This window comes from Pristis pectinata, chromosome 18 (assembly GCF_009764475.1).
Source record: "Pristis pectinata isolate sPriPec2 chromosome 18, sPriPec2.1.pri, whole genome shotgun sequence".
In the NCBI taxonomy this organism is placed as follows: Eukaryota; Metazoa; Chordata; class Chondrichthyes; order Rhinopristiformes; family Pristidae; genus Pristis; species Pristis pectinata.
The window spans coordinates 27,975,873-27,996,908 of record NC_067422.1 but is presented as its reverse complement, the minus strand read 5'-3'; the positions used below and the strand labels follow the sequence as shown (position 1 = coordinate 27,996,908).

The 21,036-nt window shown below is 42.9% G+C and overlaps 1 protein-coding gene and 1 long non-coding RNA gene across 5 annotated transcripts in view; one reads left to right on the top strand and one right to left on the bottom strand.

Moving 5' to 3' along the window:
* Positions 1–21,036, top strand: part of tbcd (tubulin folding cofactor D) — a 202,840-nt gene that overhangs the window by 164,892 nt on the left and 16,912 nt on the right. For both annotated transcript variants that reach the window (XM_052033297.1, XM_052033298.1), the window contains 5 exons: positions 4,567–4,650; positions 6,285–6,443; positions 8,450–8,588; positions 15,288–15,409; positions 16,406–16,483. In XM_052033297.1, coding sequence (XP_051889257.1) covers positions 4,567–4,650; positions 6,285–6,443; positions 8,450–8,588; positions 15,288–15,409; positions 16,406–16,483 — 582 coding nt within the window. The remainder of the gene's footprint in view (positions 1–4,566; positions 4,651–6,284; positions 6,444–8,449; positions 8,589–15,287; positions 15,410–16,405; positions 16,484–21,036) is intronic.
* Positions 1–21,036, bottom strand: part of LOC127580094 (uncharacterized) — a 28,301-nt gene that overhangs the window by 5,355 nt on the left and 1,910 nt on the right. Inside the window, exons 1-3 of one of the 3 annotated variants that reach the window (XR_007957782.1) lie at positions 18,291–19,668; positions 6,248–6,423; positions 4,111–4,269 (exon numbers count right to left, since the gene is read on the bottom strand). This is a non-coding gene — a long non-coding RNA (uncharacterized LOC127580094). Of the gene's footprint in view, positions 1–1,090; positions 4,270–6,247; positions 6,424–18,290; positions 19,669–21,036 lie in introns of those variants that run through there. The other 2 variants (XR_007957780.1, XR_007957781.1) reach the window with 2 other exon arrangements.

The window sequence follows — 21,036 nt, the reverse complement described above, 5'->3', positions numbered from 1 at the left end:
TGAAGAAAAGTTAGCAATTAAATAAAATACAAAGGTTTAGAATAATTGAAAAGTATTAATTTGACTGCTCATTAGAAATAACATCAGCCTTCCCGAAACTGAAATGTCTGCTATAAATTGAGACCTCAATGCAGTATCTGCCTAGTTATTTAATTACATCCTCCTGCAAGATATAATTTGGCTGCAGTGTTATGTATGGAGAACTGCTCAGTGTGGGAACATATTTAGCGTGTTAGTTCATGTAATAAAGCAAACCAACTTCCCATGAAGTTCAAACTTAATTGCTTTTATAGTTAGTTTGAGTTTCTCTTGGTATTACCACATCCAGCTTACTTGTGCTCTTAGCCATGCTCAGTCACTTATGTGCTCATTCTCCTTTGGCATGAATGCAACTAGGCCATGGAAGTTGCATTGAGTAAGAAATCCAAAGTTAATTGTTTAGGGGATCATATGGTATGACTTTCAGAGCTATTATTTGTAGTTCCTTCTCTACTGTCTCTGTTTGTTCCATATCATTCAGCATATGGTTATTGCATGTTAAATGCTTGGCTTAGTGATGATGTTTCAGGTAAACTGGTACTGCAATATTAGAATGCAATAGCTCTTTGTTTATGCTGTCTCCACTTGGACAAATGTGATACAGGAGAGGAAAATTAGGTTTGTTATTTATTTTTCAGGATAGAATAATTTGAGATGATATGAAATGTGTTTTTGTCACTGGATGAGCCAAAAATGCTGAAGGCTAACTCATCAACTCTTGACATTGTTCAGCTAAGTAGGTCCTTAGCCAAACTGACACAAAGTGCGGAGAGAGTGATTAACCTTTGTTTCTCAGACAAGTGACCGTGTGAAAACCATACTAATTATGTGTTTTAACCAAACCAATGGATTAGATTCCCCCAAAAGAGCAGTCTAAGTATCATTCTTTTGAATTACTTAATTATGTACACTATTGCAGACAAACATAGAATTAAAACAAGATTTATTTAGTGTCATCACAACTACCAAACATCTCAGAGGTTTTCAAATTCTCTGTATTTGCCCAGAAATATGGACATCATCAATGTTGAGGCAAACATGGCAGGCAATTTGTGCATGGCAAAGTTCCATAGGGTGAGATGAATATCACCCCACATTACACCAGATGTGAAATTTTACATTGCACAAGTCCAATTGAGAAATATACAGATAAAGCTGAAAAATATAGCCATCAGTCAATGGATTTATTAAACCAACAAATCTAGAGGTACAAGTTTTACTTCTCTTTGGGCTTTGGAAAAATTGAGTGTAAAAGTACAATCTAAAACAAATATCTGAGCCCAATCCCAAACTTTTATACATCATGTTGAAGGGTGCAGTAATCTTTGTACCACAGCATGGAGACATAGAGTGAAAGTTCATGAGACCAGCTGCATTATTTAAATCTAAGAGTCATTTTTGTGTATTGGCACTGCCATATTTTCCAGGAGCAGTTAGGCTATTGACACTATTAACTGAGCCAACAGTTTTAACAAGGTAATGGACAGAGAACTGGAATTGGGATTAAGTTAAATGGTACTTTATTTTGGCCAGCCTGGACACAGTTGCCACAGGCTATCTTTCTGTGCCATAAATTGCCATATGCCATCACACAATAGGAAGGTGAAGGGGGTGGGGCAAGCCTATGTCATTCAAAAACTATGACTACCCATTTCAAGGCATTAAAAACTGAACAAATTAATAAAAAAAAACTAAACTCCCTTGCAGCATTCTTCTGAAATGAATGGGGAAACTGTCCCTACCTTGGTCCCGACAATAAAATTTGGGATTGCTGCTTCCCTGCTGGATCCCATGAGGAGTAAAATACCAGCATGCAATCAGCAAAACTACATAACAGATCACAACTTTGAGGCTTCTGTGTTCACATGTAAATCCCAAAGCTGCAGATGTTTACTCAGAGAAATGCCAATGTTTTGCAAGCAAAATCCAGTCCAGTAAACCAAAACTATTTCTGCCATGTGCCAGTAAGGTAGTGGTTATGGCAGTAAATTTATAGACCGGACTTGTGAAGAATGCTGGCATTCTCCTACAGAACTGTTGGCATTTGTTCTGCACCACAACACCCACCCACCATAGGTGTCAGAAAGTTTGCATCTCAAATGCCAAGTTGATGGCTGATCTGCTCTAGCAGTCGCTCTGCTTCATTTCTGAAGTTGACTCTACGTAGAGCCGAGGGCAGAGGATGATCTAGATAAACTTCTTGAGCACTTATGCTGGGCAATCTATCCACTGATGTGGGGAAAGCAACAACTGTACGTTATAAAGTAATATAAAGCCAAATATACGGTAATGTATGTTTTCAATTAATTATGTTTGATATAAACATTTAACATTGCAAAAAATTAAGATCATTTAAATTGTTTAAAATGGATAATTTTGTTCTTATAATTGTTTAATTGATTTTCAATAGTTTTTAAATGTTTCAGAGATAGTAACATTCAAGTCACAAATACTGCAGTGTGACTGTCCATCTGATAGCATTACATCATGCAAGGCCCTGCCATCATGTTAGGTCTAACCATTTTGGTTTGAGACAGCCCTTACTAAGTGGTCTGTGTTGAGCTTATCCAAATTCTCCCTTCCCTTGTGGCTGTACTTCCTGTGGCTTTGCAGGTTGAATTGTCCTCTTGTCCTGGCTGTTGAAGCTTAAATGAAATTTATTGGGGGGCAAGGGGAGGCATGAGTGACGACTGGATCTTGGCAGCAGATCTTAAGGTGTTGCCACCAGACTGTCCTGGTGGCCATTTGAAAGCTCTCTACTGTCAAAGCCCCTTGAACGTTTTTTTGTGTTTTTAATCAGAGATGTTTAAAAACTATTCAAATGGATTGAAATAATTAAATGATTTTTAAAAAACTGACTTGCTTAAACACTATTTAATGCTGGAAATTAATTAGAAATGTTAAAATTGTTAAAAACAAGCTACTTCCCTGCACTTACCTCTTCAATTGTACTTTGGCATCTGACCTCCAGTTGGTTGCTGACCTCTGTGCTACAGTGTGCAAAGCTCAGCTTGTTCCTGCACTACAATTGGCCAGTGGTTCTCTCTAGAACTGCTGGCTAAAATTCAGCACATTTTGGCAGTTGACAGTGGATCTGCAGAAGTTAAATCCATAGTTGGAACATACCATTAGTGGCAACAGCAGATAGTGTTGCCACTAACATGGAGGTGTTTTTGACCTCTAAAATTTAACATGTACTCTGGAGTGGCACGACATTTACTGTCAGTGGGCATAATGCCTTCATCTAAAGGGAATAAAATATTACCTAATCTTATTACAAGTATATTACTGCTATTGAGCAATTATTGATGATGTGCCTAAATGATGATTAAAGGATAGGGTCAGACCAGCTTAAGGGAGTTATGATGAAATAACCTACAGGTTCTTAAGCATTCAGACATAAGCACATTGGCTGCTTAGACAATTTGGAGTGAATTTGTGCAACAGCAATTCTGACAGAGAAGGTTTGGTGAGCAAATGAAAGGAGAGAAAAAAACTGCCTCTGTTACTAAGGTGGTAATAATAAGAGCTTACTCTTGTACCTGCTAAGTTGAATGATCTGTTTCTGTGTTGTAATTTTTATGCAAGTTATGATAAGCCAGCCCATTGCAACAAAATGAACCGTTAAAATCTATTTAACTAGTTTGATAGATCCATCTGCATTTGATATTTTGGTCCCTTGACTGTTTCTCTTGTGTTATTATGTCTGGATAAAGAAATAACCGAAGTTGGCTACTCACAATAGTTTGATAAAGACAGCTTGTATAAACTGTGTTATCTATGTTTTTGCTCATTGTTTCACTGGTGAGAGGAAGTATATGATTTGGAGAGAGAGAGAGAGAGAGAGAGAGAGAGTGATATCTGTATTGGTCACACGTACATCGAAACACACAGTGAAATGCATCTTTTGCGGAGAATGTTCTGGGGGTAGACCGCAAGTGTCGCCACGTTTCTGGCGCCAACATAGCATGCCCACAACTTCCTAACCCGTACGTCTTTAGAAAGCAGGAGGAAACTGGAGCACCCGGAGGAAACCCACGTAGACACAGGGAGAATGTACAAACTCCTTACAGACAGTGGCCGGAATGGAACCCGGGTCGCTGGCGCTGTAAAGTGGATTATCAAGGAAATGCATCAAAGTAAAAGTTCAGTGTTCTCTGAGACCTTGGTGAATACTTCTAGCGCTTTCGATTTTTTTCATCCTTCGACCTTTGCAGAGATTTTAATTTCCTGCAGTTTGTGAAGAAACATTGCAGTTTGATAAGTGCTTTCACTCAGTTACTATATTATTTACTTGTCACATGTCACAAGTGTACAATTCAAAGCTGGTATTTCAAGTTTATTTGGGCCTTTGTCAGATTTCTTTAGTGGTCTGTTTCACAAGACTTCATGAGGTTGGCATCTGAGTTTGGATGTTTCATGCAGACAATGAGATTAATCTTACCCTTCACTTGTTTCTCAATTAGTTCTGAAGCAGGTGAATGTTACTCAGAGTTCAATAATTGTTTCATGATTTTTTTTATTTAGGGTACGTGAAGCTGCTATGACAAGCTTGATGGAACTAACGATACTGTTGGTGCAGACTCATCCTCAGCTCATTTCTCCTGATAAGTGAGTACAAAATTATTCAGTGGATCCAGTTATTATTAAACATAATTGAAAATAGGTAAAGTTTGATATTAAATTCAACATTTTTAATATCTTTTTGTCTATCTGTGCTTGGCAGTTCTGTCAAAATAGTGTACAGTTTATCTACTCTTAGATCATCAGCTATGCACGGCATAGTAATTCTTAAAAGATGCAAGGGACTGCAAGAACTGACCATATTTTAACTCATCTAGAATGGTTGTGTCCAAGAGCTTCTGAATACGTTAGTTAATGTTGATCCAATTAATAATATCGCTGCATTCATTTATGTTTGCAACTGTGTCAAGGATTCTGACAGATAATAAGGTCACAGTTGAAATTTTTACAAATTGCCTGTTGCTTTTCCACATAACAATGATGACTACACCTGAAAAATTCTATTGGTTTTGAAGCCTTTATTACATCTGAAACAGTGAAAGATCCATTATAAACTTAAAGTCTGCTCTTTTCCCTTTCTTGCAACCATGCTGTTATTATATTTTAAAAAAATGTGACCCAGCGAAGGCTATTAAGCCATTGCTGATTGAGAAAAAGCTATCCAACCTAATCATGCCCTCCAGCATTAGGTTCATAGCCTGTAGGTCACAGATTCTCAAGTACTTCCAAGTCAATAGGGTTGTTAAGAAGGCGTATGGTGTGTTAGCCTTCATTAGTCGGGGTATTGAGTTCAAGAGCCGCGAGGTAACGTGCAGCTCTATAGAACTCGGGTCAGACCACACTTGGAGTATTGTGTTCAGTCCTGGTTGCCTCGTTATAGGAAGGATGTGGAAGCTTCAGAGAGGATGCACTGCAGATTTACAAGGATGCTGTGCGGATTGAAGAGCATGCCTTATGAGGGTAGGTTGAGCGAGCCAGGGCTTTTCTCTTTGGAGAGAAGGAGGATGAGAGGTGACTTGATAGAGGTGTACGAGATGATAAGAGGCATAGATCGAGTGGACAGTCAGAGACTTTTTCCCAGGGTGAAAATCGCTAACATGAGGGGCATAATTTTAAGGTGATCGGAGGAAGATATAGGGAGGATGTTGGAGGTAAGTTCTTTTACACAGACAGTGGTGGGTGTTTGGAATGCACTGCCGGCAGAGGTTGTGGGGGCAGATACATTAGGGACATTTAAGAGACTCTTAGGTAGCCACAAGAATGATAGAAAAATGGAGGTCTGTGTGGGAGGGAAGGGTTAGATAGATGTTAGAACAGGCTAAATTGTCGGCACAACATCATGGGCCGAAGGGCCTGTCCTGTACTGTAATGTTCTATGTTCAATGAATTTCAGACTCTTCCCACCCCCATTTTTTTTCATGATCTCCCTTTGAATACTTCTACTAATTACTTGAAATCTATGCCTCCTGGTTCTTGACTCTTGCACCAAAGGAAGTAGGTCCATTCTCTTAATCTAGGCTTCTCGTAGCTCTATACATTAGTGAGTGTCTTTCATGACCCAGAGTGCATTAGAAAAATTAAGTATTTTGAAATGTAGTCACTGTTGGAATATAGGCATTTACGCTTAGAAATATGAAGTATTTAAGTGATTGTGGTTAATTTTTTTTTAAGAGCAGGGACTTACGTAGTGTTGATGTTCACATCTTTCCACTTCTGTGCAGTTGTAGACAAATGATGTGCTACTTGGCTCAATTGTCAGCTGAGAAGATCGATAGATTCCGAGCACACGCGGGCTCCGTTTTTCTTCAAATGTTACACTTTGATAACCCTGCAGTCCCACATGTTCCACACCGGGAGGAGCTAGAGAACATTTTTCCACGGTGAGTTTTTAAGAACTGGTGCACCAGCTATTTGTAAACCTATTGCAGCAGTTTATGGAGGTATAATAATTGCATATAACCCAAATCTATGTAAAATTAAAGATCACTAAAGCAAAATACTGCAGGTGCTGGAAATCCTAAATAAAAGCAGAAAATACTGGAAATAGTCTTCAGGTTAGGCAGCATTTTTATTTAAGGAAAACTAAGTTAATGTTTCAATTGCTGAGCTTTCATCAGAACTGGGAAGTAGTAAAGATAAAGCAAGATTTAAGATATGGAGACAAATAAGGAATAGAGGAAAGATCAAAAGTGAAGGATTGTGATAGGTGGAAGGTAGTAGAGATTAAATGACAAAAGGGATGATGATCCAAGGAATGGAGATAGCATTAATGAGACATGTAAAGAAACAAAGGATATGCTTGAAATATTCACTAGGTCAGGTAGCTTCTATTGGGAGAGAACAAGAGTTAATGTTTTCAGGCTGATGACCTCCCACCGAAACCCTCAGGATTCTGCTGACTTGCTGAATATTTCCAGAATTTTCTATTTTTATTTCAGATTTCGAGCATCTGGTCTTTTTGTTCTAAAGAAACAATGGATATGTCTAGATTAAGTGTAAATAGGATTAGCAGAGCCATACTGGCACAGTGGTTAGTGCTGCTGCCACACAACTCTATTGGTCCGGGCTTGATCTTGACCTAGAATACTGTCTGTGTGGAGCTTTCACTTTATCTCAGTGACTGCACGAGCTTCCTTGGGAGCTCTGGTTTCCACACACATCCCAAAGATGTTGTAGGTTACTGTTAATACCCCTAGTGCAAGTGGGTGGCAGGAGAATCAGTGGGGAATTGATGGGCATGTGAGAGAGAATAGGTCACAGGGAAATAAGTGGGAGAATGGAACTAATGGGAATGTGGTGAGAGCCAGCATAGACCCGGTAGGCTCAATGGCCTCCTTCTGTGTCATTAGAAAATAGGAGTAATATAAAATAAGAGAAATATTATCTGAAATCAATGTTGAGCCTAGAAGGCTATAATGTATTTCATTGAAAAATGATTTGCTGTTTCTCGAATCTAGTTGTGCTTCATTGGAACATTGTAGGCAGTGGTGAACAGAAAGTCATAGTGGGAAACAGAAGGAGAATTGAGTTGATAGACAACCAGAAGCTGGAGATCATATCTGTATACAGAGTGAAGATGTTCTGTAATCGCTACTCTGTATTAGATACGCCTGATTTATATGCAGTGAATGCACTATTCTAAATTGTAAGAAGTATAAGTAAATTGCTGTTTTACCTGAGAAAAGGGTTTATAGCCCGAGGGAGTTTGAGTACAGCAGTTAAAAAAATATGTATGTTGGACCTCAGATGTTTGCAAAGTGGGTACCATGGGTAGGAGAGCTTGTGTTTGGTTGCAGTAGTTGTATTAGAATCAGTGAATCAGGGGTCACCAAGGAATGATAAAATGGGAAGGAGAAATATGTTTGGCAGTGGCAGTAGTCATGGAACTAATAGAGATTAAAACATTGAATATGGAGGCTTGGAGAGTGAAATGTCAATAAGGTAAACTCTTGTGGCTTTGAGAGGAAGGATTGGAGGGGAAGGGGTCAGAGTAGGAGCAGGAAATGGAGCAGACTTATTCGTGGGCCTTGTTGACTATGGTGCTGAGGAAAATAGAACATATGTATGAAAGTACTGGTGGTTAGATAGGGTTGTCAGAAAGATGCAATGAAGACAGAAAAACTGGCAGAATGGAATAGAATTCTTCCAGGAAACAATATGTGCAGAAGTACAATCCAGTGTAGCACTGGGATTCAGTACAGTTCTATTTAATATTGGTTGATGGACTATCCTAGAAGTGGAAATAGAGAAGTTGAGGAAGGGAAGGGAGGAGATGAAAATAGGTAGTTGAGGGAAGCTTAGAAATTGGCAACAAAAATACGAGTTGTCGTGTTGAGTTTGATCTAATGTAGTACCCAGAATCAAACACTTTATTATTTAATTCCAGATCAGAACTTGAAACACTGAATTGGAGCGCGCCCTCTCAAGCCTTTCCTCCAATCACAAAACTTCTAGGGCTCCCAGCTTACCAGTACCGTGTTTTGTTGGGTCTCACAGTATCGGTAGGAGGGCTTACTGAATCTACGGTAGGTAAATGCATACAATAACATTACATCTAGCAGATAGTTCCTTTGATTATACTGCCAGGTTGACAATTTGTTGAGAACATGAAGAGAGGAGGATCATTAAGGAAAGCAAACTGAAATGCTGGTTAAAACTTTCAGTAAATACTTTTGTTGAATCAGTGAATCTCTAGAAAATGAATATGAATTTGTAGTGGCTGCTACCGCGATGTGAAAGCAAGACACTAGTCGGTGGGCTGCAGAACAAAAACTGATTTATTTTCCTGCCTTGCGCGGGCCTTTTAAGAGGAACGGTTCCCACCCACCGGAAACGGAAATGACATATGCGCTACATCATCAAACTTTTCCCGCGCGCGGGTTCTCCCCGTTGCTCGGGGAAGACGAAGGCCGAACGCCATCTTGGGCCTTGCCGCTCCGACGACACACGACCCGACCGCCAAGCCGGTTCGCTTGCTCGGACGGTGAGTCACTACACAAACAACCACCCCCTCCCCCCCCACCCCACCCCCAGAACCAGCAATACGGTCGCCAAGGTTTGCGGGCTGTGATAGCCGTTGCTTAGGAGGTCGGCCTCTGCATCGCAGTGTTGGGACCTCGACCAGTTGTTGTAGATCTAAATGGGCCGGTTTGAGGCCGTCCATCGTGAAGACCTCTTCCTTGCCCCCGATGTCCAAGATAAAGGTGGAACCATTATTCCTGATGACCCGGAATGGCCCCTCGTATGGTCGCTGCAACGGTGCCTGGGGTGTGCCCCTGTGAACGAAAATGAACTTACAGTCTTGTAATTCCTTGGGCTCACAGGATGGGGCTTGACCATGCCACGAAGTGGGAATCGGTGCCAAGCTGCCGAGCCTCTCGCACAGTCTATCCAGGACTGCCGTGGGTTGTTCCTCTTGGCCCCGAAGGGCGGGTATGAAATCCCCTGGGGCGACCAGGGGCGCCCCATACACGAGTTCAGCTGACGAAGTGTGGAGATCTTAGGGGCTGTGCGTATGCCAAGCAGGACCCAAGGCAGTTCGTCAACCCAGTTAGGACCCTTCAGGTGGCCCATCAGGGCTGATTTTAGATGGCATTGGAAATGTTCCACCAACCCGTTTGATTGAGGGTGGTAGACCGTGGTGGTGCGCAGCTGTGTCCCTAGCATGTTCGCTAATGCAGACCAGAGGCTGGAGGTAAACTGGGTGCCCCTGTCTGAAGTGATGTGGGCCGGAACACCAAAACGTGAGATCCAAGTTGTGAGCAGCGCCCGGGCGCAGGAATCAGTCGTGATGTCGGACAGAGGGATTGCCGCTGGCCACCTCATGAACTGGTCCACGATGGTAAGGAGGTACCGGACTCCTCTTGAAACTGGCAGAGGATCAACGAGGTCGACGTGGATGTGGTCGAACCTTCTATGGGTAGACTTGAACTGCTGTGGCGGGACCTTGGTGTGTCGTTGGATTTTTGATGTCTGGCAGTGTGGACAAGCCCTGGCCCACTCACTGACCTGTTTGCGCAGGCCATGCCAGACGAACTTGCTGGCGACCAGTCGAACAGTCGATCTGATGGACGTGTACGCCAACCCCTGTACTGAGTTGAAAACGTGTTTCTGGCAGGCTGCAGGAACTATAGGGCGGGGTTGACCTGTTGCGATGTCGCAAAGGAGGGTCCGCTGACCTGGACCGACTAAGAAATCTTGGAGCTGCAGGCCCAAGATTGCGGTTTTGTAGCTGGGCAGCTCATCGTCGGCTTGCTGTGCGTCAGCCAGGGCCGTGTAGTCGACACCCAGGGACAGGCTGTGGATGGTGGGTCTGGAAAGCGCGTCAGCAACGACATTGTCCTTTCTGGAGACATGTTGGATATCCGTTGTAAATTCGGAAATGTAGGACAAATGTCGCTGCTGACCATGGATCAGAGACCTTGGAGAAGGCGAAGGACAAAGGCTTATGGTCGGTGAAAGGCCTGCCTGCTAAAAAGTACCGGAAATGCCGGACCGCTAGGTACAGCGCTAGAAGTTCCTGATCAAAAGCGCTGTATTCAGTTCGGGTGGTCTAAGGTGCCTGCTGAAAAATGCCAGGGGTTGCCAACGGCCTTCGACTAGTTGTTCCAGTACTCCAACCGTGGTGTTGGATGCGTCCACCATGAGGGCGGTTGGGGCGTCTGTCCTAGGGTGTACCAGCATCATGGCATCTGTCAGGGTGTCCTTGGCCTTAACGAAGGCAGCCGCAGCCTTGTCATTCCAGGCGGTGTCCTTGCCCTTGCCAGACATCAGCGAGGACAAAGGGCGTAAAAGTTGACCATCCCCAGGAATTCCTGCAGGCCTTTGACCATGTTGGGACGGGCAAAATGGCAGATAGCGTCTACCTTGGCGGGTAGGGGTGTTGCTCCTTCGCTGTTGATTCTGTGGCCGAAGAAATTGATAGAGTCAAGTCCGAATTGGTACTTGTCCAGGTTGATAGTGAGGCCGAAATCACGGAGACGGGAGTACAGTTGGCGGAGGTGGGAAAGGTGTTCTTGGCGGTCACGGCTGGCGATTAGTATGTCATCTATGTAAATGAACATGAAGTCCAGGTCTCGCCCTACCGCGTCCATCAGCCACTGGAAAGTCTGCGCGGCGTTCTTAAGGCCGAACGGCATTCGAAGGAATTCGAAGAGGCCAAATGGAGTGATAAGCACAGTTTTGGGGACGTCGTCAGGGTGGACCGGGATTTGGTGGTATCCCCGGATGAGGTCCACCTTGGAGAAGATGTGGGCCCTGTGTAGGTTCGCCGTGAAGTCCTGGATGTGAGGGATGGGGTAGCGGTCTGGGGTGGTGGCGTCATTCAGCCTGCGGTAGTCGCCGCAGGGCCTCCACCCGCCGGTGGCTTTGGGGACCATGTGCAGGGGGGAGGCCCAGGGGCTTTCTGACCTGCGAACGATCCCCAGCTCCTCCATACGGCGGAACTCTTCCTTTGCCAGGCGGAGCTTGTCTGGAGGTAGTCGTCGTACTCGGGCATGAAGGGGTGGCCCTGTGGTAATGATGTGGTGCTGCACCCTGTGTTTGGGCATCAAATTTGTAAACTGAGGTGCCAGAACCGATGGGAACTCAGCTAGGAGCTTGGTGAACTCGTTGCCAGACAGGGAAACGGAGTCCAGGCGCGGAACTGGTAGTCTGGCTTCTCCCAGGGGGTAGATTTGGAAAGTTCTGGAGTGCACTAGCTGCTTCCCTCGCAGGTTGACTAACAGGCTGTGGGCCCGAAGGAAATCGGCTCCCAGGAGTGGCCGGGCGACGGTGGCAAGGGTAAAGTTCCAGGTAAAACGGCTGTCGCTGAATTGTAATTGAACTGTACAGGTACCGAGAGTCCGTATCGTTGTGCCGTTTGCGGCATTGAGTACAGGACCTTGTTGCCTGTTACGAGTGTCATGGCCAGTCGGGGGCAAAGTACTGACCTCTGTTCCAGTATCGACAAGGAAACGATGCCCAGACTGCTTGTCCCGAACGAATAGGAGGCTGTGTTGGCGGCCAGCCGCCATAGCCATCAGCGGCGGCTGGCCCTGGCGTTTCCCTGAAACTTGCAGGGTAGGTGGCATCAACGGGCCTCTGCGCCCCACCTCTGATGGTAGAAACACAGCTGGTCACCAGTGCCGTCGTCTGTGTTTTTGGGGTGTGGTCGCTCAGTTGCTGGGACTGGTTTAGGTAGGCATTGGGCTCACGGCCTGATGATTTGGCCAACAGACGACCCGCTCTCGCATTTGGCCTTTCACAGGACATCTGCCCGGGCAGCTACCTCACGTGGGTTGCTGAAATCGGCGTCGGCCAACAGCAGGTGAATGTCATCGGGTAGTTGTTCAAGGAAGGCCTGTTCGAATATTAGGCAAGGCTTGTGTCCCTCAGCCAAGGCCAGCATCTCGTTCATTAGGGCCGATGGGGATCTATCCCCCAGGCCATCAAGATGAAGCAGGCAGCCGGTGCGCTCGCGATGGGAGAGGCCGAAGGTCTGAATAAGAAGGTCTTTGAAAGCTGGGTACTTATCCTCCTCTGGAGGAGACTGGATGAAGTCTCCGACCTGGGCGGCTGTCTCCTGGTCCAGAGAGCTGACCACATGGTAGTACTTTGTGGAGTCGGAGGTGATCTGCCATAGTTGGAATTGTGCTTCAGCCTGGTCGAACCAGATGCTGGGCCGAAGCGTCCAAAAGGTGGGCAGCTTGAGTGCCACTGCGTTGGCTGCTGCGTTGTCGTCCATTGTGTGGGTCCAAAATCCATGTGGACCATCGGGGTCGCCAATGTAGCGGCTGCTACCATGATGTGAAAGCAAGACACTAGTCGGTGGGCTGCAGAACAAAAACTGATTTATTTTCCCGCCTTGCGCGGGCCTTTTAAGGGGAACGGTTCCCGCCCACCGAAAACGGAAATGACGTATGCACTACGTCATCGAACTTTTCCCGCATGCAGGTTCTCCCCGTCGCTCGGGGAAGAGGAAGGCCCAATGCCATCTTGGGCCTCGCCACTCCGACGACGTGCAACCCGACCGCCAAGCTGGTTCGCTTGCTTGGATGGTGAGTCACTACAAATTGCACAAAAATCAATTTAATCCAAACACTATTTACTGGTGAAATTGGAAACATTGGAAAATTGGACTTGGCATTTCCATAAACTGTGCACTTTGTGCACCTTTCTTTAATGGCATCAGATGTGTCCTCAATGTGTCAACTTATATAATGCCCATTTCCACCCCTGTTGACATGGATTGGATCAAAGTTACAACATGCAGCAGTTGTGGAATAGTCAGTACAATTACAGTAATTAAAAAACAAACTGCTGGAGGAACTCAGCAGGTCAGGCAGCATCTGTAGAGGGAAACAGTTGATATTTCAGGTTGAGACCCTGCATCTGAATGGCACCATAAACCATCAAAAATAATAATTTCCTCCTCCTACTGGCAGACAGTGGGTACAGTGTGCATGATCTACAAAACGTACTGCAGTTACTTGCCTAGGTTATTCCGATAGCACCTCGGGTGCTCAAGAGCAGGGGAACACCGCCATCTGCAGGTTGCCATCCAAGTTGCACACCATCCTGTCTCGGAAATATATCACCATTCCTTTATTGCCGCTGGGTCTAAACCTTTCCCTAAAGCACTTTGGGCATACCTTCAACACATGATTTGCAGCATTTCAAGTTGTCGGCTCACCGCCACTCAAGAGCAATTAGGGATGGGCAATAAATGCTGGCTTTACCAGTGACATCTAGATTTCAAAAGTCTCTTCAAGGGATACCTGACCAGACACCCATCAAAACACCTTTCAAAGTTCATTGAGTGCACCAAAGCCAATAGGGACTTTTTTTTAACCATTTCATTGCAATGAGTGTCTCAATGGTGACTAGCCAGTCATGGTGCGTCTGAGACATCTTGGCAGGATGCAAGGATGTGCTCATTAGTGAAGAAATGACTCCCACAAATTGTGCACATGCCATTTTAATTTATCTGAGAACTGTTTTTGCAGGTTCAACTTTTCCAAAGCTCTTGTCGCCAAGATAAGTGAAATGTTGCAAGCAGACCTGCAACCAAGCTCTCATGCATGAACAGGTCACCCTGAGGAGCTCAAGGTCACATTGACTTTCAAATGCCTTACCACAGGATCTTTACAAGCAACTGCAACAGATTCATCATATCTCTCAATTTACTGTTCACTGTTCCATTAGGGAGGTCAACAGTCTCGCTATTCCTGAAGAAATGATTTGACCTACTTTGAAGCTGGCAAAGAATAAATGGCATTTTGGACATTGGGATTAACCAGCACTGCTTGCTTCCCCTGAGCGCAGGCAGCTGTTGACTGCATTTGTGTGTCCATTAAGGCTTCCCTTAATAATCTGGCATTTTCATCAACAGGAAATGTTACCAATCCCCTCAATGTGCAGCTCACTGCACATCACACAAAGAATTTCCTCATAATTAATTCCATGCTTCCAGGAAGCACACATGATCCTTTTATCATGAGTGATTCACACTGCCAGACATTTTCAGCAACTGGCACTGCCCAGAAGGATGGATCTTGGGGAACAATGGCTACTGTCCAATGCTCTTCCCATCCAGCTGTTAGAAGGAATGCAAGTGAGTTATTGATTCACCTGGAAGGCAAGTTTGAATACCTGGATGATGGGAAGAGAAGAGCTAAAAAGGCAGATGTTGCATCTCCTACATTTGCATAGGAAGGTGCTGAGAAGAGGAGTGTGGTTATTGGTAGAGATGAAAGAATGAACCTGAGCTTTAGAGAGTCTCTTTGGAGGGCTGAAAGATGTGCCTGATGGTAGCATCTCGTTGGAAAGTGGAAATTACAGAGGATGGTGAATGTGGTGCCTGGTGGGATAGAAGATAAGGACAACTTTCCTTGCTCTCAATGGGAGGAGAGGGCAAATACAGGAAATGGAACAGATGTGTATGAGAGCAACTTTTACATGTGATTTAACTCTACAAGTATGAATCCCAAACACTGTAGAAGTGGAATATAAAGAAGTATGGTTTTACTCAGTTTGTAATATTTTTCATTATTTCACTATATTCTACAAGAGTAGAATGTTACTTGCATTCTGTTTTGCTTAGTTGAGTCTACATAATAAAAAAAAAGCAATGTCATCAGTGATTGGCATCTGACCTAAATATGCTTAAAAGTTACAATGAACTAAGTTTTATAACATGATATGTTTTTAGAATCTTACTTTGCACTGTTTGCTTTCTATTTTAGGTGCGATATTCAGCTCAGTCACTCTTTGACCATCTCAAAACAATTCACAATGATCTAGAAGCCATGAATAAGTTTTGTGGAACCTTAATACAAATCTTTAAGGACAATTTACATAATGACAGGTAGGAAAATAGTTGTAAACGTGAATGGTTCACTTGCTATTTGGAAAATATACTTTTAGTATGCCTTGCACTGCCAGATCTTTGACAGTTTTACCCAGGCAATGATCAAGGCTTCATGGTCTTCAATATATTGACACATCGTGTCCCCTGACGATCACAACAAAATGAAAATTTCATACTGGTTGGTAAACAACACTTGTTTTGAATTTACTTGCACAAAATTCTTCTGCACTTACTGGCCTCTGCATGCCTTGCACTCAAGCTGGTCTCAGTTGCAAGTTTGAGGCCTGTTTTAACTAAAAGCGCTCAACCTGATCTGGGGTACTGCCTGCCAGGGAGTCCGAGACAACATCATCCTCTCCAGATAAATTACCACTTGAATTGCTTATTGTTACAGACCTCTTGCCCCTCCCCCCCCCCTCAATTTTTCCCCCTCCCCCCCCCTCAATTTTTCCCCCATCCCATTATCTTTCCATCATTCCATTCTCTAACAGGCTGCCTAAATGACTGCTTTCCAAGCATTTCCATCTTGGGATTCATTCCACTTTCCACAAATTACACACCCTCCAACCTTGCTCCCAACCTGGGTGATACTTTCCTTCCCCCAAGTTGACTTTCCTTCCACCTTCAATCCACTGCCTTCTACACCACCACCACCACAATCTCCATTCCCTGTAATTGCTGGAGATAATGGAGGGAAATGCCTTTTAGCGTGACTGACATATAAAATCTACACAACCATATATGGTGCTTTTGGGTTGGTGACTGATAGAACATCGCAACCTGGGGACCTTGCATTTTCCAGCTGTTTTTATGGTCATTACAACATTCTGTTCCACCTTTTGATGTTTTTCTCCAAATGCTAATGAGTCACCAAATTGTGAATTATTTATTCTGAAAAATGTTAAACTTTTAGAGTTTGCAGTTTTAAATATCTTTAATACAAAGATTCATTTCTAAGTTTCCTCTTCCTTCCACATTATCAATAATTTTCAGGGTGTCCATCCCTCTGTTGAAGATGCTTGACCAGATGCTGGCTAATGGATGCTTTGATATTTTCACAGCAGATGAAAGGTATTTATCATAAGAGACAAAGGTCTATTGGTATTTTACAGATTCATTCTTTTCTCAGTTTATGACCTTTTATTGGTTCAGTCTTTGAACATTTTTTCATGATATTTTGAAACAGTTATAAAAATAGGGTTTACGGTGAGTGTTGTGCCACTTGAATTTGTGCTACTTTGCCATTGTTTTGTGTCCTTAAACTACCAAAAGTACTTCTTAATTTTGGCATCAGATGGAGTTCTTGAACAAGATTCCACTACTACCAGAATTTATTATTGAGCACCTCCAAGTAAATCGTTACAGAACAGCACTGCAACATAAGTTTAATAAATATGACACCATGCAGTCCCAGATAGTATGCTAAAATATTCTATGTGATTGACGTAGATGCTGATGTACAACATTTGTATCTTGAAGCTGTTCTCTGGAACACTGGATAAATTCCAGTGTAAAGCACAGACAGGAGGAGAACCTATTCTGAAAGTTCTGTACAACTAAATAAAAAATTACTATCTTTGTTTCTGATAATTAAGAATTTACTTAAATCTTGTCTCCATAAGCTGTAGATTTTAAATGAATTGTTACTGAGAAAAACAATTTATTTGTACTAATTTAACTTTACAAGTATGAATCTTGAACACCAGGGCAATTGAATAGTTTACAGTGTTTTATTAAGTATGAGCATGGAGACTGTTGCATCACATGAGGGAAATAACATTAGTTGTTTTCTAAATGTCTGTTTATATATTTGACAGATGTTTGAGCTTTGAAGTAATGAAACCTGTAAAACATACATTTAGTTTTGAACATTACTATTTAAGTCAGCATAAAAATTCCTATCATTCAAATACAATTGAACATTTCACTGTGAAGTTTATGTGTACAGAGTCAAGGTGGTGAAGCCTTCCTCTGATTTGTGAGCCATCCCATCTCACCAGTCACCTACCCTTCAAGCATGTTCTTTCTTCCAGTGGGTCCCCAGTGCAGTTTTCCAGCGGAAAGCCACCTCCCAGCTGACTGGAGAGGCCCAATTGTATGGATGTAACTGACAATATACTTATCTAATGTTATCACTAATTTCTGCAGATGTTTTAAGTTAGCCATATGTGATAAAAGTTTCAAGTGAAAGCCAAACGTGATATAAGATTTGCCAACTATAACTGTTTTATGAGGGACAACTCATAAAATTGTTTTTTCCCTGATCAATTAAGGAAATGATTTCTAAGATTCCACATATTGTTGCCATTAGTTTTCAAAGGACTGAAAACTGTTGAGCCCTAACTTGTGGCAACACGTTCTACTCTTATTTTAGAGACCACCCTGGGCCATGCCAGAAAAGATTTAATTGACATACTGCTTACCTTTTAAGTAGATGGCCTGTATTCAGGGCACACATGTCCTTAATTCAAGGAAAAGGAAAATGGGATAAGCCTGTTCTTTTTTTTCTTGGTGCAGATTGTTTTTGTAGGAATTTTGCCTTTTCAACCTACAGAATTTTCTCAACTGCCATCAAAGTGCAACTTGATACATTTCATATATTAACAACCCACCACTTTTTCTCTAAAGCTTATTTGGAGTGGGTGATTGACAAAGGAAATTAAGGCCTTGTACTATGATGTACAAAGACAATGCAGCATAGTTGTTCTTGGTCCTGATTATTTACCTTACCAGCCATAGGGAAGTGGTACAGGAAGGTATCCTAAAGAAGGAATGTTAAAATAGTAAATAAATCAAATTAACTGTTAACACGTATTTGCAGAAATGAATTTAAACACGATCTGAGGATGTGAGGAATGTTGTAATGCAGTTTTGTTACCTCTGTTAATCCGTATCCCCCTGACCTTCTTATTCTGGCTTCTGCCCTCTTCCTTTCCAGTCCGAACGAAAGGTCTCGAGCCGAAATGTTTCTCTCCATAGATGCTGCCTGACCTGCTGAGTTCCATGATTTTGTGTGTGTTCCTCCAGGTTCCAGCATCTGCAGAATCTCTTGTGTCTCAGTATATCCTTTCATTCCTGCTTCATCTTGCTCAAAGTTCTTGATTAGTTTACTGCATTCAGACCATTTAATTTATGCTATCTTGACTTCTTGTGTCTAACTATTCTTATTTAATATTTTGCTCATTAGCTTTCGACTTTCACTTCCAGTCTTTTCTTCCTATTAAAAGTTTGTCACAGAAAAATTCAGCAACAAGACCCAGAGTTTTTTGTGCTCTGACTGGATTTTAGCTCTTCATTTGCATGCTTTGCCATTATGATGCAAGCAAGAAAATTGTGTTAGTCTTTCTGGGTTAGGGTATTGCAGTGAGGAAGGGTCAGGGGCTGGGTTGGTGATTGGAAGGGAGGTCATCAGGCCAGGATTAGGAGGAGGTTCATACTGGCAAGATGGTAGGGCCTAGGCCAGGGAGATTGTTAGAGGACTTGGGCCAGCCATACAGATAGATGGGTTGGGCTAGGGAATAGTGCAGCTGGGCCAGGGCATTGGGTAGAGGGAAACATGACTTAATATTTCAAGTTGGTGAATTTCAAAAAGATTGGTCTGTGGAGACTTTGGGCCAGGGAGGTTGGTAGGGATTAGGGTATTGAAGTCGGTGGAGGGTTTCTGGCCAGGGAGGTCATGGGCTGTTCAGGGCAACAGGAGGGGTAGGACCTGGGTCAGGGAGGTCAGTGGAGGGGACAGCCGGGAGAGATTATTTAACTAGGTGGACCCAAAGGTTAGCAGGGATTTGGGTCAGGAGTCACAAAAGTCAGTTTGCTAGATTGGAAGAAGGCTGGTTGGTAGGGAGTGTGGCCACGAAGGTTGTTAGGTGAGTTTGAACAGGAACCAAAGGCAGGATCCTACTAACAGTCTTGTAGGAGAATCAAGGAAGCGATCAGCTTCCGGATATTGTGAAGGATGTGGGGTAATTGAAGCATTCAGGTGAGTGGAATTGGGGCAACAGATCCGGTGTTAGGGGTGTGGCACAAAAGTGATGGAGCGTGATCAGGTGGAAATTGGAAGTTGGATGTGGGTGGGGGCTACCACAGGGAGAATGGGGAGGGGGAGGAGTTGTTGACGCTCTGACAGTAAGTACGTGACTTCAAGGGGCCTACACTTGCACTTTCCAGTAGGGTACAGTGGGTGGTTATCAACAGTCACTGATTTTTTTAAATTTTGTTTCTTGTTATAAATATTGACTTTTATGACTGTCATACAGTTTATTGAACCATTGCCACACCAGCTGACTCATCAGAGAACAGGGATCAGAAATTTCTGGTCTTGTGTAGTTTAGTAGCGTGGTACATACTGAATTAATACACTGCAGCATCAGGGAACCCAATGATTATTTTTAATGTTTAATTTTTTTTATCAATTAAATTGATAGACCAATCTGTTGCATAAAGTCAGGACAGTAACTTACAACAGCATGAAAGCAAAATAAAGTGGTTTATGATGTGAAAGAGACCTGCAGTTCAATGGTTTATCTGTTCTTGCAATAGTTTGAATTCTTTTGTAAGCTATAAGCTTACTATTTAGCCTCTAAACTCCTTCTGGAAGCTAGTACATTGTTTGGTTTATGGACAATTAATTGCTTTTGTTACAGCATGTTGAGTTCAGAAGTCTGTAATGTGCCTGGTCAAAAGATGGGATGCTGGTCTTCAAGATGGAGGGAGGGAGGGAGGAAGGGAACAGGGAAGTATAGGGTTGACAACCATTCTAAATGGAATGGTGACCTCATATTTAAATGGGAAATCTGTTGGCATTCCCTATTACCCATTTATTTCCTGACCCAAGCACTTGATGTATAATTATGGAGTCACGGAAAAATGGCTCAGGACTTTGCAGTCAATGATGAACTGTGATCAGTCACTGTAGAGCTCTGAATTATTTGAAACTTATCTTGGAGTGATTCTCCTAGTAAGTACTTCCAGGAATCACTGGAATCTTTTGATATGGTAAAACAAGCCATGCCCATTACCAGTTGTGTGTTTTTTGAAGTACCATAATAGTAACCCAAAGTAGAATAGAGAATTAAAGTGAAAAGGATTTAGGAGCCTGAGAGGGAAGAAAACATTTGCAGACTGAACTAAGGTGCTCCTTGATGTAGTCATCTAGTCTGTATTTTGTCTTGCTATTGTAGAGAAAGCCTCACCATGAATAACAAATACTGTATGCTAAATTGAAAAATAAATTACTTTGTAGTAAATGCAAAACGTGCTCTTTTACCCCCTCCCTTCCCAATATCCAGAGCTCTCCAGCTGTAACAATGTTAATTGTACTATTTAGATGGCAGAAAATGGTCATAGACTTGTACTCATTTCAAATAATGATTCTGTAGTTCCCATGCACACCTCTTATGGATCCCATCTTTTGTTTCTCAACATCGCATCAGTACATCTCTTTTGCTTTTGCAGTATCAGATCTCTTGCCATTTAATGTCTCTTGCCTTCCCACTATGATCCTCTTTTCCTTTTGTCTTTCTTCCCCTCCACCCTTTCTTTGCAGCTTAACACTTGTTCCATTGCCAACATTTTTCCAGTTTGGCTATTTTTGGATCAATTCTGATTAAAGGAAATGTCTTGAC